The sequence below is a fragment of the Rhinolophus sinicus genome, chromosome 18 (assembly GCF_057876585.1).
Source record: "Rhinolophus sinicus isolate RSI-liver-muscle chromosome 18, RSI-T2T, whole genome shotgun sequence".
Taxonomy (NCBI): Eukaryota; Metazoa; Chordata; class Mammalia; order Chiroptera; family Rhinolophidae; genus Rhinolophus; species Rhinolophus sinicus.
In genome coordinates, this window is record NC_142518.1 from 36,170,044 (window position 1) to 36,185,942 (window position 15,899).

The 15,899-nt window shown below is 37.2% G+C and overlaps 1 protein-coding gene across 6 annotated transcripts in view; it reads left to right on the forward strand.

Moving 5' to 3' along the window:
• The window catches only part of ZNF674 (zinc finger protein 674), a 29,170-nt gene extending 21,547 nt beyond the window's left edge, over window positions 1–7,623 (forward strand). For all 6 annotated transcript variants that reach the window (XM_074324017.2, XM_019717409.3, XM_019717410.3 and 3 more), the window contains one exon: window positions 4,679–7,623. In XM_074324017.2, coding sequence (XP_074180118.2) covers window positions 4,679–6,171 — 1,493 coding nt within the window. In that variant the 3' untranslated portion in view covers window positions 6,172–7,623. The remainder of the gene's footprint in view (window positions 1–4,678) is intronic.
• Window positions 7,624–15,899: the final 8,276 nt, after the last annotated feature.

Genomic DNA, 15,899 nt, shown 5'->3' on the forward strand with positions numbered 1-15,899 from the left:
TATATTCCTTATGCTGTGCATTACATCCCCATGACTTATTTGTTTTATACCTGGAAATTTGACCCTGTTATAGCCCTTCACCTTTTTCTCCCCTTTTTAAATTTTTCAATTACAGTTGACATTCAGTATTGCCTTATATTAATTTCAGGTGTACAGCATAGTGGTTAGACATTTATATAATTTGAGAAGTGATCCCCCTGACTATTCTAGTACCCACCTGGCACTATATATAGCTATTACCATATTATTAACGATATTCCCTATGCATTACTTTACATCCCAATGACAGTTTTGTAACTACCAATTTGTACTTCTTAATTCCTTCACCTTTTCACCCTACCCACCAGCACCCCATCTATCACCCCAATATACCTGTATACATCTGATACCATACATAGTTATTACAATAAATTATTGACTATATTCCTTATGCTATATCGTACATCCCCATGACTACTGTGTCACAACCATGTTTTCTGTATCTATGAGTTTGTTTCTGTTTTGTTTATTTTGTTCTTTGGTTTCCACATATAAGCAAAATCACATTGTGTCTGTCTTTGTCTGACATACTGCCCTCAGCACAATACCCTCCAGGTCCATCCATGTTGCCGCAGATGTCAAGAATCCATTCCCTTCCCTGGTCAAGCAATATTTCATTGTATATATGTACCACCTCCTCTTTATCCATTCATCTACTGATGGACACCCAGGCTGCCTCCACATCTTGGTCATCGTAAACAATTCTGTAATGAACATGTGGATGGAAACATCCCCTCAAAGTAGCATTTTAGGTTTCTTCAGATAAATACCCAGAAGTAGGATTACTGGGTCCTTCTTTGTCTCTTGTTATGGCCTTTGTTTTAAAGTCTATTTTGTCTGACATAAGTATTGCTATCCAAGATTTTTTGTTTCTTTCCATTTTTATGAAATATCTTTTTCCATCTCTTTACTTTCAGTCTGTGTGTATCTTTGAATCTGAACTGAGTCTCTTGTAGGCAGCATATGTAAGGGTTTTGTCTTTATGTTCATTCAGCCCCTTTATGTCTTTTGATTGGAGCATTTAATCCATTTACATTGAAAGTCATTGTTGATAGATATGTAGTTACTACCATTATTTATATTTTCTTTGTTATTTTTTAATTTTTTGTCTTTAAGAAGTCCCTCTAACATTTCTTATAATACTGGTTTAAAGGTGGTGATAAACTCCTTTAGCATTTTTTTGTCTGGGAGGCTCTTTAAATGATAGATAACCCAGCTGGATGGAGTAGTCTTGGTTGTAGGCCCTTACTTTTCATCACTTTGAATATTTTGTCCCAATCTCTTCTGGCCTGCAGAATTTCTGTTGAAAAATCAGCTGACAGTCTTATGGGAGCTCCCTTATAAGTAATTAGTTGCCCTTTTCTGCTGTTTTTAGGATTCTCTCTTTGTCATGAACTTTTGCCATTTTAATTATAATGTGTCTTGGTGTGGGCCTCTTTGGGATCATCATGTTTGGGACTCTCTGCGCTTCCTGGGCTTGTATGTCTATTTCCTTTGCCAGGTTAGAAAAGTTTTCAGTCATTAATTATTCAAATAGGTTCTCAATCCCTTGCTTTCTCTCTTCTTCTGGTACCTCTATGATGTGAATGTTGTCATGCTTGATGTTATCCCAGAGGTCTCTTAAATTCTCATGTTTTTTAATTCTTTTTTCTTTTTGTTGTTCTGATTGGGTGTTTTCTGCTACCTTATCTTCCAAATCACTGATTTGATCTTCTGCTTTATCTTGTCTGCTGGTGATTCCTTCTAATGCATTCTTCATTTCAGTTATTGTGTTCTTCACTTCTGATTGGTTCTTTTTATGATTTCTATGTCCTTTTTTATGCTTGCTTTCTCTTTGTTGAAGTTCCTTGAGCATCCTTATAACCATTTTTTTGAACTCTTTATCTGGTACATTGCCTGCCTCCATTTCATTTAGGTCTTTTTCTGGATTTCTCTCCTGTTTTTTAATTTCTTTGTTTCCTCATTTTGGCTGGCTCTGTGTATTAGGTAGATCTGCTACATCTCCGAGTCTTGGCAAGGTGGCCTTATATAGTAGGTGTCCTGTGGGGCCCAGTGGCACAGTCTCCCTGGTCACCTGCTCCAGATGCTCCAGGTGTATCCCTTGTGTGGGTTGTGTGTACCCTCCTGTCATATTTGAGCCTTGATTGCTAGTGGCATGTCGTTGGGTGGTACTGACCCTCAGGCTGTCTGGCTCTGGGGTTTGGCCACATCCACAGCTTACGGGCTGTGTGGGATTTGCCCCAGCATGGTCTCATGCCTGCTGAGACCACCTTTTGGGTGAGCCACTTGGGCTAATTGGGTGGTGCTCTGCTGTGGTCTGAAGCCACCCTCCAAGTATGTTGGTTCTGGGGCCTCTTGAGAGGGGCTCCAGTGCAGGCCCAGGTCACCCACTGCCTGTGACCAGCAGGGGACTACCTGGTAGGAATTACAAAGTGATCCATGGTTGGTCACTGCCTGTGCTTAACCTGGAGATATGTGCGAGAGGCCACACTGTGACCCAAGGATGCCTGCCACCGGTACCAGGCCTGCGGTATCTCTGGCAAAAGCCAGGACACCCTGAGACCTGCTGCCACCTGCCAGCTCCTGTAGATTCAGCCACTGATAAAGCCTCTGCGATACATGAATCTGGTGAGGCGGGGGTCTCAGGGAGCCACCAAGAGTGGGACAGGTTGTGTTCACTAGGTTACTGTAGATTCTGGTTTGGTGCCAGTGCTCAGCCTGGAGCTACTCAGCAGAAGTTTCAGAGCACACCGAGGCTAGTTGCTACCCTCCTGGGACCTGCAGACCCTAACAGTTATCTGATTTGCTTTTATTTACTATATTAAGGACTCTGAGCATTCAGGGATAGGATTCATACCTTTCTTCCATTCTAGAAAACTATCAGTCATTGTCTCTTTAAATTTTGCTTAGATCAGAAATCCTCAAGACCACTATCACATTCAGAGATTCTTGAGAAGGTCTCATGGGAATTGGCATACAGTTGTATTTACATCTAAGATTTATTACAGCAATGTATTGAGAATATACAGCTAGATCATAAGAGAAAAAAAAAAAACACTAGTAGAGTCTGGAGGAATCCGTGTGCAGGAATCCTTATACTCCCTCCCATGAAGAGTCACAGGGCACACTTCTCCCAGCAGTGGAAATTCAGCAATATGTGTGATGTTTATCCCCAGGGAAGCTGTGTTTATCCCCCGGGAAACCGTAGTTTTTATTGGAGCTGGTCAGATACGCAAACTCTGCCTAGCACACAACAAAATGCCAGACTCCCAGAAGAAAAGGTAAAGTTCAGCATAAATTATATTGTTTGTACAAGTAGCCTTATCAGCTAGAAAATGGTGGAGACATTCCTGAAATCCACCAGATGTCAGCCAACAGCCAACCTTGCAAGCAGGACTTTCTAAGTTGAGCAGTCTCAGGACTTCTCTGTTAACCTGTTGCTTGGCCTATTGCCCCTCTCCCTTTATTCTTCCGGTTGGATTTTGTGCTAAACCTATGTTGAAACTTATTTCTCTTACTATTTTTCCATTTTGTTAGCTCTTTATGCTCCATTTTGGGTGATTTCCAAAGATCTGTCATCTAAATTTGTCTTTACCTGCAATTAGTTCAACCTCTGTCTACTGTCCAACCACCCTAGTTTTTTTAAATTTTATAACACCTATATATACTGTTTTATATTTATGTTTCTTTTCCCCAAATTTTTTGTTTTTAACCCATAGTCCAGTTCTTACCTGATGTCTTTGAATACTTGAAATGTTTTTATTTGAAAGTCCATGTAGTTCTACTACATACACATCTAGGAATGTGGGAGTGTCTTTAAATGTATCTTCTGGTTCTCTCTCATGATGTTTCATTTCCTTGTGAGGTTTTAAATTGCTTACTGTGAACTCTTCCATGATAACTGGTTTTCCATAGACATTCTGTGAGCCCTGAGCTATAAAAACATAAGACTATTTTAGGTTGGTGCAAAAGTAATTGCACTTTTTGCAATTATTTTTAACATTTTAAACCACAATTACTTTTGCATCAACCTAATACCTTTTGGAAAGTTTGCCACTGCTAGGAATCTACTATTAAAAGGAGCAATTTTTAGGTTAATTTTTCAGCTTGTTGTCTCTGTACTACAGTGATAATCATTTGGATTGGGTTACAAAACTAGGTTTCTGAATTTTCATATATAATATCCTTCTTTCCAATTTCCTTGACCAGTGGGGAGTTTTTCTAGTTCCTGTTAAACAAGCATGGAAGCCCCTTGTGATTCCATCTTTTAGCACACATTACATTCCTGAACATTTATGCCCTGTGGTCTGGATTCCCCTGCAAATCCCCAAGCTTCAGTTTCTATGCACCCCATCACTTTAAATTCCCACTTCACTTTTGATACATTTCTTTTCTTGATATTGAGCTTGACTGTGTATTAAATTATTTTTGTTAAATATAGGCCAACATTTCTTTGTATTTCCAGTTAGGGAATGTGGTGGTGGTGGTGGTGGTGGTGGAGCATAGGGAGGGTCCATCCATATGAGCTCAAGTTCATTAGTAGGAGTTCACAGCAGGACGTTTATGAATTAATTTTGTCCTAGAACATTATAATGGAAAACATTTACAAATTTAATGATTCACTGCATTTTCCCCCTAGAATTCTGGCAAGTTGGTAACCAGATAGATAACCACAAGGAAAGCCAAGATAAACCTCTGTGGCAAGCTGCATTTACAGACAAGGAAACACTGAAAGATGAAAGTGGCCAAGAATTCAAAACATGCAGAAAAATTATTTATCTCAGCACAGACTTTGTTTCTATAAGACAAAGATTCCCTAAATATTATTCATGGGAAAGGTGTTCAAAAGATAATTTAAACTTTCTTAGTCAAAATAGAAGCTATGTAAGAAAGAAAGATGATAAATGTCAGACATATTGGAAATTATGCTTCCATTCTAATATTGACAAAACTCAACCAGCAGAGAAATTCTTTGAACCTAATCAGCATGTAAAAACCTTCCACCCTAAGCAAGCCCTTAATAAAAGTCAGAGAATTCAAACTGGGGAGAAACTCTATGAATGTTCTGACTGTGGAAAAGTTTTTATCCAGAAAGCAAACCTTGTTGTACATCAGAGAACTCACACTGGAGAGAAACCGTATGAATGTTGTGAATGTGCAAAAGCTTTCAGCCAGAAGTCAACCCTCATTGCACACCAGAGAACTCATACAGGGGAGAAGCCCTATGAATGCAGTGAATGCAGGAAAACTTTTATCCAGAAGTCAACTCTGATTAAACATCAGCGAACTCATACAGGAGAGAAACCATTTGTATGTGGTGAATGTGCAAAAGCTTTTAAGAGTTCATATCATCTTATTAGACATGAAAAAACACACATTAGACAAGCATTTTATGAAGGTATCAAATGTGGAAAGTCCAGCCTGGTGCATCAATTGACTCATATGGGTGAGAAACCTGAGTGCATTAAACATGGGAAACCCTTTGATGAGAAGCCCACCCCCGTTAAACATCAGAGCATGCATAGAAAAGACAAATCCTATGAGTGCAGTGAATGTGGAAAAAGCTTCAAGGGAAAATCACACCTCTCTGTTCATCAGAGAATTCACACAGGAGAGAAACCCTATGAATGTAGCACATGTGGGAAGACTTTCAGTGGAAAATCACACCTCTCTGTCCATCATAGAACTCATACAGGAGAGAAACCCTATGAATGTAGACGATGTGGGAAAGCCTTTGGTGAGAAGTCAACCCTTATTGTACATCAGAGAACTCATACAGGAGAAAAACCCTATAAATGTGGTGAATGTGGGAAAGCCTTCAGTGAGAAGTCACCACTTATTAAACATCAAAGAATTCATACAGGAGAGAGACCCTACGAATGCAGTGACTGTAGGAAAGCGTTCAGTAGGAAGTCAACGCTCATTAAACATCAGAGAATTCACACAGGAGAAAAACCCTATGAATGTAGTGAATGTGGGAAAGCCTTCAGTGTGAAATCAACTCTCATTGTACATCATAGAACTCATACAGGAGAGAAGCCCTATGAATGCGGAGAATGTGGCAAAGCCTTCAGTGGGAAGTCAACTCTCATTAAACATCAGAGAAGTCATTCAGCAGATAAAACCTCTTAATCCACTTGAGAGTGGGATAATTTTCCTAATAGTTTTACCTCATTATGTCAATTAATCCTGGGAAGTAACCTTATAAATGTCAAAAATGTCATAAACTCTTCACATATTATTTAGTGTTTATTTAACTTAATAAAATGGCACAAAAGTATAATTGAAGAAGCATATAACAGATGTGATCACTTTTTCACCCAGAATTCTTACCCATGAGTGGCAAATTGTATATCAAAGAATTCAAAAGTTGCAAAACTGTGAGTGTGTTGTTGTGGGAAAGCCTTCAGAGAGAATTTAAATGTCATTCCCAATCAGTATTTATGCTGAGGAAAAACTAAGAATTTAATGAATTTAGAAAACCGTGTTAGAAATTATGAGAGAAATGCGTTCCATATTCTATACCAAACATTTTGTGGAAAAGGTGCAGAGGTGGCAAATAAGCACTCAGTTATAATATTAAGATATGTTCACTGTGGAGTAGAGTATATTTTTGAAAGAACAGTATAATAAAAGAACAGTATAATAAAACATAAAATATTAATCCTAGCTAGGGCAAACTCCCAGTTTATTTCTTAAGCAAATAGGAAAATTGCTTCCTTAAATAGAGTGAGAGACTATGAGTTAGCATGATCCCTGAAAGGAGCTCAAACAGGAGATCTTACACATATTTATCAGCGTCTTCAGTGCAGAAATGCAGACCCCTTACAGGAAAGGCATATAGTAAGCTTTGACACACCTCACTTAGGAGCAGTGTTTACAACTTAATATTTTTTCTTTTGAGAAAGAATAATCATTTCATGGTTACATTTTATGCCTCATTTTACGAGGCAATAAAAGATTTTTAATTTTCAGTGTATCTCCCATCAAAGCAATATTATTTAAAGTAGAAAAAAATAGAAGAAAATTGAATATCCAATAAGCAATTGATTTAAAATGATATATCAAAAAAGTGGAATGATATGCATCAATTAAGAATTATCCTTTACTGTGTTTGAGGATTTAGGGAAATGTTCATTGTAATCTGTTAAGTGAAAAAAAAAAAATTATAGAATAAAACAATGTACTACATGATTTACATTGGGAAAAAATACACAGAGGATGGATATTCACCATTTATATCAGAGCTGGGTGGTAGAAATATAGCAGTTTTATGATGAGCAAAATTATATGCACAATTATACATAAACATATATTTGTATTATATTTATGTTTTTTTAGGCCTCTGTGTGTGTGTGTGTGTGTGTGTGTGTGTGTGTGTGTGTGTGTAGGTAGGTAGGTAGGTAGGTAGACACGGAGAACAAAAAGTTAAGAAGGAAATACACCAAATTATTAAGCAAATTATCATTTGGTGAAGGAATTACACTAAATTATTAAGAAAATTATCATTTGGGTGTTGAGATTGTTGATGATTTTTAAATTTAGTCTCCAGAAAATACCAATAAAATAAATTGTTTAAAGTAATGTTGTATATACTCGATTGTTTTCCTGTCCATTTTCCCATTCAGCTTTGTCTTCAATATATGACATAATTCTCTTCTAAAAATGACCTCAATTTCATGTATGTGTACACATTGCCTATTCATTTCCCATGTGGTTGTCTGAGTCTATGGTTTTGAGTATATATTTTGCATCTTGAGAATAGATTTCCTGTGATTTTAATGTATGTGGGGCGTCTTTTTTTGATAAAAATAAAAGCATTTCCGTAGTTCTTTACTCTGTAACCACCAACTCCTGTGACAAATCCTGCTAACACATTTTGCAAGTGAGGAGAGATGTAGTGAATGGTCAAAATTACCACAAGTAATGAGACAAAACTGACTCCTGACACCAAATAGAAAGCTCTTTTGACTATGATATTTGTGAATGCTCATATTCCCCTCTTCTCCTTGTCCTATTGTCAGCAGTTGTATTAGGCACACCCTAGGTGACCCCAGTGGATTATGACTTATATAATCCTTTCCCCTTAAGTGTGAGCAGAACTGAGACTTTCATCTAGTCAATAGATTATGGCAAAGGTCGATGGGATGTCACTCTCATGACTATGTTATGTTCTATGACTCCATCTTAACAGACTAGAGAGAAATTTTCCTTGCTAGCCTGATGCAAAGCAGCCATGTTGAGGAAGCCCACGTGACAAGGAAATGGAACTGCAGCTGGCTTCAAGGACCCAAGGGAACCCTGACCTAAGACAGTGAGACTTGAATGGCAAGATTGTGGAGACGAGAAGAAAATAAGCCCGATAGATTGAGCTACTTTTTCCCACAAGGAGCTCACTGATTTGTAAATGACCTGGCACAGATTCAGAGATGCATAGCAGCCAAGTGCCTGAAGTACTAAGCAGAGCTTTCAGCAGAATCATGTGCCAAAGAGGTCAAATTTGGGGTTCAGATCCCACCAGTGATGATGGACCCTGGTAAATACCACAGACATTCCGTTGGTATCTCTGAAGGATTTTACCTAGGAATTAGGGGAAAGTAAATCTTTAAAAGATTGCTATCCCACCTTGAATTAGTTCACTAACTGAATTAAGGTAATTTGCCACCACTATAATTGCCTATCAGAAACTAAAGATCATCTACAGCTCTAAAATTTCTCATGCACAGTGATATTTAATTAAAACTTGCCAGGCACACCCAGAGTCAAAACTAAGGAAAAAGTGGACTGTGTAGAAGTAAACCCACAGCTAATGCAGACATAGAAGTTAAAAGTCATAGTCTTTAACAATAATATGAACAAGAAATTTGTAAAAAAGGAAATTCATAAGAATTCAAATTATTTTCAATAATTATTTTTTTTGCTTAGGTTTTTATTTTCCTAGCGTTTGTAATTGCCCCCTTTTTTTCTTGTTTATCTTTCCAGGGCCACAAACATACCATCTAATTCTCCTCGCTTGTATTAGAATTCAGGATAGTTATTAACTTTGAAGTGGAGGATGCCCAATTAGGGTCAATAGCAAGCTACAGACTTTCTTCAAAGAATAGTGTTCTGCAGATGTATTGCTATGCTCCAAAATCCTCATGAATGTACTGTGACTCACACACAGGAACCTTCCCAAGGCTCCATACGTCATTTCTGTCTGCCACAGACACTTCAAGCACCATATGACATGCTAGGTCATATGGCCCAAGGGACAGTATGCATGGTAGACATGACCTGTTTCAAAGTGTCTTTCTCTGGGCCACACTGAAAATTGGCAGTTTTGTGGGTAATTCAGTAAAGGAACTGAAACAGCATGTCAAAATGAGTTTTAGGGTGCCTAACAGAGTCCCGTAACTAACCAGGAATGGTTTTCCAAAAGTAATATAATTCTATTTCAGATTCCATAGCCTGATTCCCAAATCCCAGGGACCTGATCCTCATACTGCATCTTTTCCCGCCACTGATGCCTTGGATACCAGAGGTCAGCCAGATCATATGGTCCAAGCAACAACGCTGCTCACACTATAGCTTGGGCTTGCTGCAGAGACTTTCCTGCTCTAGGCCCCATTCAAAGGGAAGCCTTCTGTGTCACCCGGTATACGGGCCAGAGAAGTATTTCTAGGTGTGGAATATGTTACCTACAGATTCCAAAGAGGCCCACGAGGTGCTGTGTTTCTCTTATGTGAAGTGAAACTGTGTGTGGTTGAGGTTGGGGTAATTTAAATTCATTGTCCAGGACACAGCTGTTTCTGCAGTGTCTGGAGTGATGAACTAAACAGAAGTATGATAAGGACCACCACGCCTTAACCTCTGTATTCTTTAAGTCTTTAATGGTAGTACTAACTCCATCATCCCCCTAGGGTGCAATATTGTTTTCAATGTAACATCTTGGTTGGTGAGGGAGGGAGGAGGCGGAGGTTTCCATTTTGTTTTCCCCACTGTGAAAGCTCCAACCACAGAAGCCAAGGACCCAAAGTGGACATTAGTCCAAGTGCTAAGTATATGAACTTTAATTATATACTTGGATACTGGGGAAATGGCCACTGGGTAGGTCTGCAGATGCAATGGTCCACTGTGAGTAAGATTTAAGCCAGGACTCCTTTTATTACCTGGACCAAGTAAGTACCCTCCTCCCCCATCCCAACAAAATGGCCATGATGAAGCTTTGAGTGTCTGGGGATTAATGTCAATTCAGAAATCTTTGTCCATACCCTAAAAATATCTGGGTATTCCCCTATCTCCAGTGTATAGTCACCGAAATAAATGCCCTTAGGTTACTTTGCAGAGGGACTAAGGTAAGCATTATGATACGTGTTTGCTACCATGTTATAGGGAGGGTCCTTCCTCTGAGGGACATGGGCACCTCTCCAGACAATTGGTTCCAGAGCTGAAATTTGAGCAAGGGACACTCTCCTTTTAGTGAAGCAATTGCCCTCAGACTCCTACTCTTTGAATCTTGCTTTTTTATTGTAATATTGAACAGTAGCTCTATTGGGTGCCCATCAACCTTACTCCTCGTGATGCCAGGCTCATCAGCAGACTCGATTCAGCCAAGGAAAGAATTGACGAGCTTGAGGAAAAGTGTTTAGGTTTTACCCGTTAAATATGATATTGGCTGTGGCCTTTTGTAGATGCCCTTTAACAGACTAAGGAAGTTCCTTTCTGTTTTTAGTTTACTGAGAGGTTTTTCTTTTTATCATGATTGTATATTCATTTTGTCATATTATTTTCCCGTAACCATTGAGATGATCATATTTTTCCTTTATTCTGTTAATATATTTAGTTCAATTGAATTCTGAATGGTAACCTCACATTTATTTTCATATATTACTGGATTCCATTTGCTAACATTTTGTTAACCATTTTGACATCAATATTCATGAAGTTATTAGTCTATGCTTTTCTTTCCCTGTAATTTCTTGGTCTAATGTCAAAGATAATGCTGGTCTGAAAAGTTCATTGGAAATTATTTCCTCCTTATTTTCTTAAAGAGCTTGTATAGGATTTATATTATGTCATTATAAAGTTGGAGGACAATTTCCATGAGACCACCCTCACTTCTGACACCAATTGCAAGTTCTGGGGTCCCCAAGGTCATTGAACACAAAGGTTCAATAATTAGAAGGCCTCACATAACCCATTGAAAGTAATTATTCTCGTGATTATGGTTTATTGTAGCTAACGGATACAGATTAAAGTCAGCCAAGGGAAGAGATATGTAGGACAGGGTCCAGGGAAATACCCAGCATGGAGCTTCCAGTTGTTCTCTCCCTGTGGAGCATTACTTTCCCGGCATCAATTTGTAGCAGTATTCACAGAGTATTGCCAGCCAAGGAAACTCACCTGAGTGTTGGTGACCAGAGTGTTATTGGGGTTCCCTGATGTAAGCATGGTTGACTTCCCACATGACAATCACAGTCTCCAGGCCTTCAGGAATTCAAGCTGATACTGCATGACTCAAAGTCACCACAACTATCAGGCATGGCATTCCAAAGGCCTAGAGATTACCTCCCAGAAACCAAGGGCAAAGGCCAGACCTCTCTCTGGGCAAGATTCAGTTCTTTACTATCATCGTTAAATGTTAGCTAAGACTAGCCAGAGAAGCCATCCAGCCCCTGGAGTTTTCTTAGTGAGAAGATTTAAAATTACAGATCCAATTTCTTTAACAAGTAGAGAGCTATTCAGATTCTCTGCTTCTTTTTGAGACAAATTTGATAATTTGTGTCTTCCAAATAATTTGTTCACTTCTTATAAATTGCCTAATTTATTGACATAATTGTTCATAGTATTTTATATCATTTCATATATACATATGATGTACCTTCTTTCATTCATGATATTGATCATTTGTATCTTTGCTCTTTTTTGTCAGCAATCTAGCTGGAGGTTTGTCAAGTTTATTGCATCATTTCTGACATGAAGTTATCTTTTATTCCTTACCTCATCATGCTCAATACCAGTAATCATTAGGTAAATACAGATCAAAACCACAATGAGATACCACTTCACACCCATTAGGATGGCTATTATCCAAAAAATAGAAAATAGCAAGTGTTGGGCAATGTTGCGGAGAAATCAGAACCATTGTGCATTGCTGGTGGGAATGTAAAATGATGCAGCTGCTTTGGAAAACAGTATGGCAATTTCTCAGAAAAATTAAACATAGAACTACCATATGACCCAACAATACCATTTCTGGGTAGTATATACAAAAAAAGAATTGAAAACAGGTACTCAAACAGATATTTGTACACCATGGTTCATAACAGCATTATTCAAAATAACCAAAAGGTGGAAACAGCCCAAATGTCCATCAACAGATGAATGGATAAACAAAATGTGGTGTATCCATACAATGGAATATTATTCAGCCTTTCTTAAAAAGCAAGGAAATTCTGACATATGCTACAACATGAATAAACCTTGAGGACATTGTAAGTGGAATAAGTCAGATACAAAAGGATAAATATTGTATGATTCCACTTATATGAGGTACCTAGAATAGTCAAATTCGTAGAAACAGAAAGTAGAAAGGTGGTTTCTTGGGGCTGGGGGGAGGGGGAAATGAGACGTTATTGTTTAAAGGGTACAGAGTTTCAGTTTGGGAAGATAAAACAGTTCTGGAGATGGGTGGTGGTGAGCGCATTACAATGTGAATGTAGTTAATGCCACTGAATATTGGTCTATAGATTTCTCTTCTTGTGATGCCTTTATCTGTTTTTTTTTATATCAGGGTAGGGTAATACTAGCCCCATAAAATAAGTTGGGAATTATAGCCTACTCTTTTATTTTTTGGAAGAGTTTGTGAGGTGTTAATTCTGTAAATGTTTGGTAGAATTCACCAGAGAAGCCATCTGGGCTTTTCTCTATGAGAAGTTTTTATTATTATTATTATTATTATTATTATTATTATTATTATTATTATTATATTACTATTACTACTACTACTACTACTACTAATTCAATCTCCTTACTTTTTTAAAAAAAATTTATTTATTTGTGTTTTTCCAGGACCCATCAGCTCCAAGTCAAGTAGTTGTCCCAATCTAGTTGTGGAGGGCGCAGCTCACAGTGGCCCATGTGGGGATCGAACCAGCAACCTTGTTATAAGAGCACCACGCTCTAACCAACTGAGCTAACCAGCCGCCCCTCTCCGTACTTTTTATAAGTCCATTAACATCTTCTATTTCTTCTTGAGAAACTTTCAAATGTTTGTGTCTTTCTAAGAATTTCTTTATTTTGTATCAGTTATCTAATATGTTGGCATACAATTGTTCATATTATCCCTTTATAACCCTCTTTATTTCTGTAAGGTCAGTGGTAAAGTCCCCTCTTTCATTCCTGATTCAATGATCTGAGTTTTCTCTTTTTTCTACCTAAAGGTTTGTCAATTTGTTGATATTTTCAACGAATCAATTTTAGTTTATTGGTTTTCTTTATTGATTTTTTCTCTATTTTACTTATCTCTGCTCTAATCTTTATTATTCCCTTCCTTCTACTAGTTTTGGGTTCAGCTTGCTTATTTTTCTAGTTTCTGAAGGTGTGAAGTTAGAGTATTCATTTGAGATTTTTCTTTTTTAATGTAGTCATTTACAGGTGATTTCCTTCTGAGCACTGCTTTTGCCACATCCCATAAGGTTTTGATATACTGTGTTTTTATTTTCATTCATTTAAAGTATTTTCTAATTTCCCTTATTTTTCCTTTCACATATTGTCTAATTTCCACATATTTGTGAATTTTTCAGTTTTCCTTCTGTTCTTAATTTATAGTTTAATTCTATTGTGGTTGAAAAAGGTACTTCATGTAATATTTTCTCTCTTTTTTTAAATTTATTGGGGTGACAATTGTTAGTAAAATTACATAGATTTCAGGTGTACAATTCTGTATTACATCATCTATAAATCCCATTGTGTGTTCACCACCCAGAATCAGTTCTCCTTCCATCGCCATATATTTGTTCCCCCTTACACTCATCTCCCACCTCCCACCCCCCTTACCCTCTGGTAACCACTAAACTATTGTCTGTGTCTATGTCTCATTTGTTTGTCTTGTTCTTTTGTTGTTTTTGGTTTATATACAACATATCAGTAAAATCATATAGTTCTCTGCTTTTTCTGTCTGACTTATTTCGCTTAGCATTATACTCTCAAGATCCATCCATGTTGTCACAAGTGTTCCTATATCATCATTTCTTACCGCCGAATGGTATTCCATTGTGAATTTTCTCTTTTTTATTAGTTTCAGGTGTACAAAACAACATAGTGATTAGACATTTGTATACCTCACAAAGTGATAACCCCAATAAGTCTATTACTCATCTGCTACTGTACAGTTATTAGAATATTATTGACTATATTACTTATGCTGTACTATATATCCCTGTGACTATTTTTTAAAATTATAGTTGACAATTAGTATTATTTTATATTAGTTTCAGGTGTATAGCATAGTGGTTAGACATTAACATAATTTATGAAGTGAGCCCCCTAATAAGTCTAGTACCCATCTGACACTAAATAAAGTTTTTACAATATTATTGTCTATATTCCCCCATACTATGCTTTACATCCCCATGACTATTTTGTAACTACCAATTTGTACTTCTTAATCCCTTTACTTCATATAAAATTAATCTTTCTAAATTTATTTAGACTTGTTTTGTGGCTTAGCATGCATTCTATCCTGGAATAATATTCCATTGTATGTGTATGAAAGATTTTGTTTATCCATTCATCAGTTAATGGATATTTGGGTCATTTCTACTTTGGGCTATTATGAATAATGCTGCTAATGATATTAACATACCAGTTTTTGTGTGTATGTATCTATTTTTCTTGGGTATATACTTAAAAGTGGAATTGCTGAGTCAAATGTTAACTCTATATTTAACTTTTTGAGGAATTACCAGAATATTTACCAAAGTGGCTGCACCATTTTACATCCTACCAGCAGTTTATATAGCTTCTGATTTCTCCGTATCCTTGTCAACATTTGTTACTATCTGACTTTGATAATAGCCATCCTAGTGGGGTGTGAAGTGCTATCTCATTGTGATTTTTTACTTCCCTGAGGGATAATGATGTTGAACATCTTTTCATGTGCTTATTGGATATTTCTATATCTTCTTTGGAGAAATGTCTATTCACATCCTTTACCCATTGCCTTTATTTTTGAAAGATAGCTTTGCTAAATGTAGAAATGTTTTTGACATGTTCTGTTCTTCTGGCACTTTGAATATATCATGCCACTGCCTTCTGGCCTGCATTGTTGCTGATGAGAAGTCATTGTAATTCACTTGAATGTAATGTGGGTCCCTTGTACCTGATGAGTCATTTTTCTCTAGTGGCTTTCAGGATTTTCTCTTTGACTTTCAACAGTTTGAATATGATGTGTTTAGGTAGAGATCTTTGTGTGTATCCTACAGGGAATTCATTGAACTTATTATATGTGTACATTAATGTTTTCATCAAATTTGGGATTGTTTTAATCATTATTTCCAAAATGTTTTTTTCTGCCCCTTTCTCTCTTTCCTCTCTTTCTGGTAAATTTCTAGAGTCCTGAAGTGATTGTGTTTTGCAATTTTGTCAGTTTTATTATTGCTTTTTAAGGAAGGGATTAGTTGAGCTTCTCACTTAAGCCATTTTGGAAGTCCCGCCTGTATAGTAGCTGATTTTAATACCTAATACTTCCATATCAAGTGCTAACTGCAAACAGCTGAGAATAGGGGGCAAGTGATTCTGAGAAATAGCTGACTGTTAAACCATTTTAAAGAATACTTTATCTGAATTGCCCATTGAAGAAAGCATATCCTCAAACA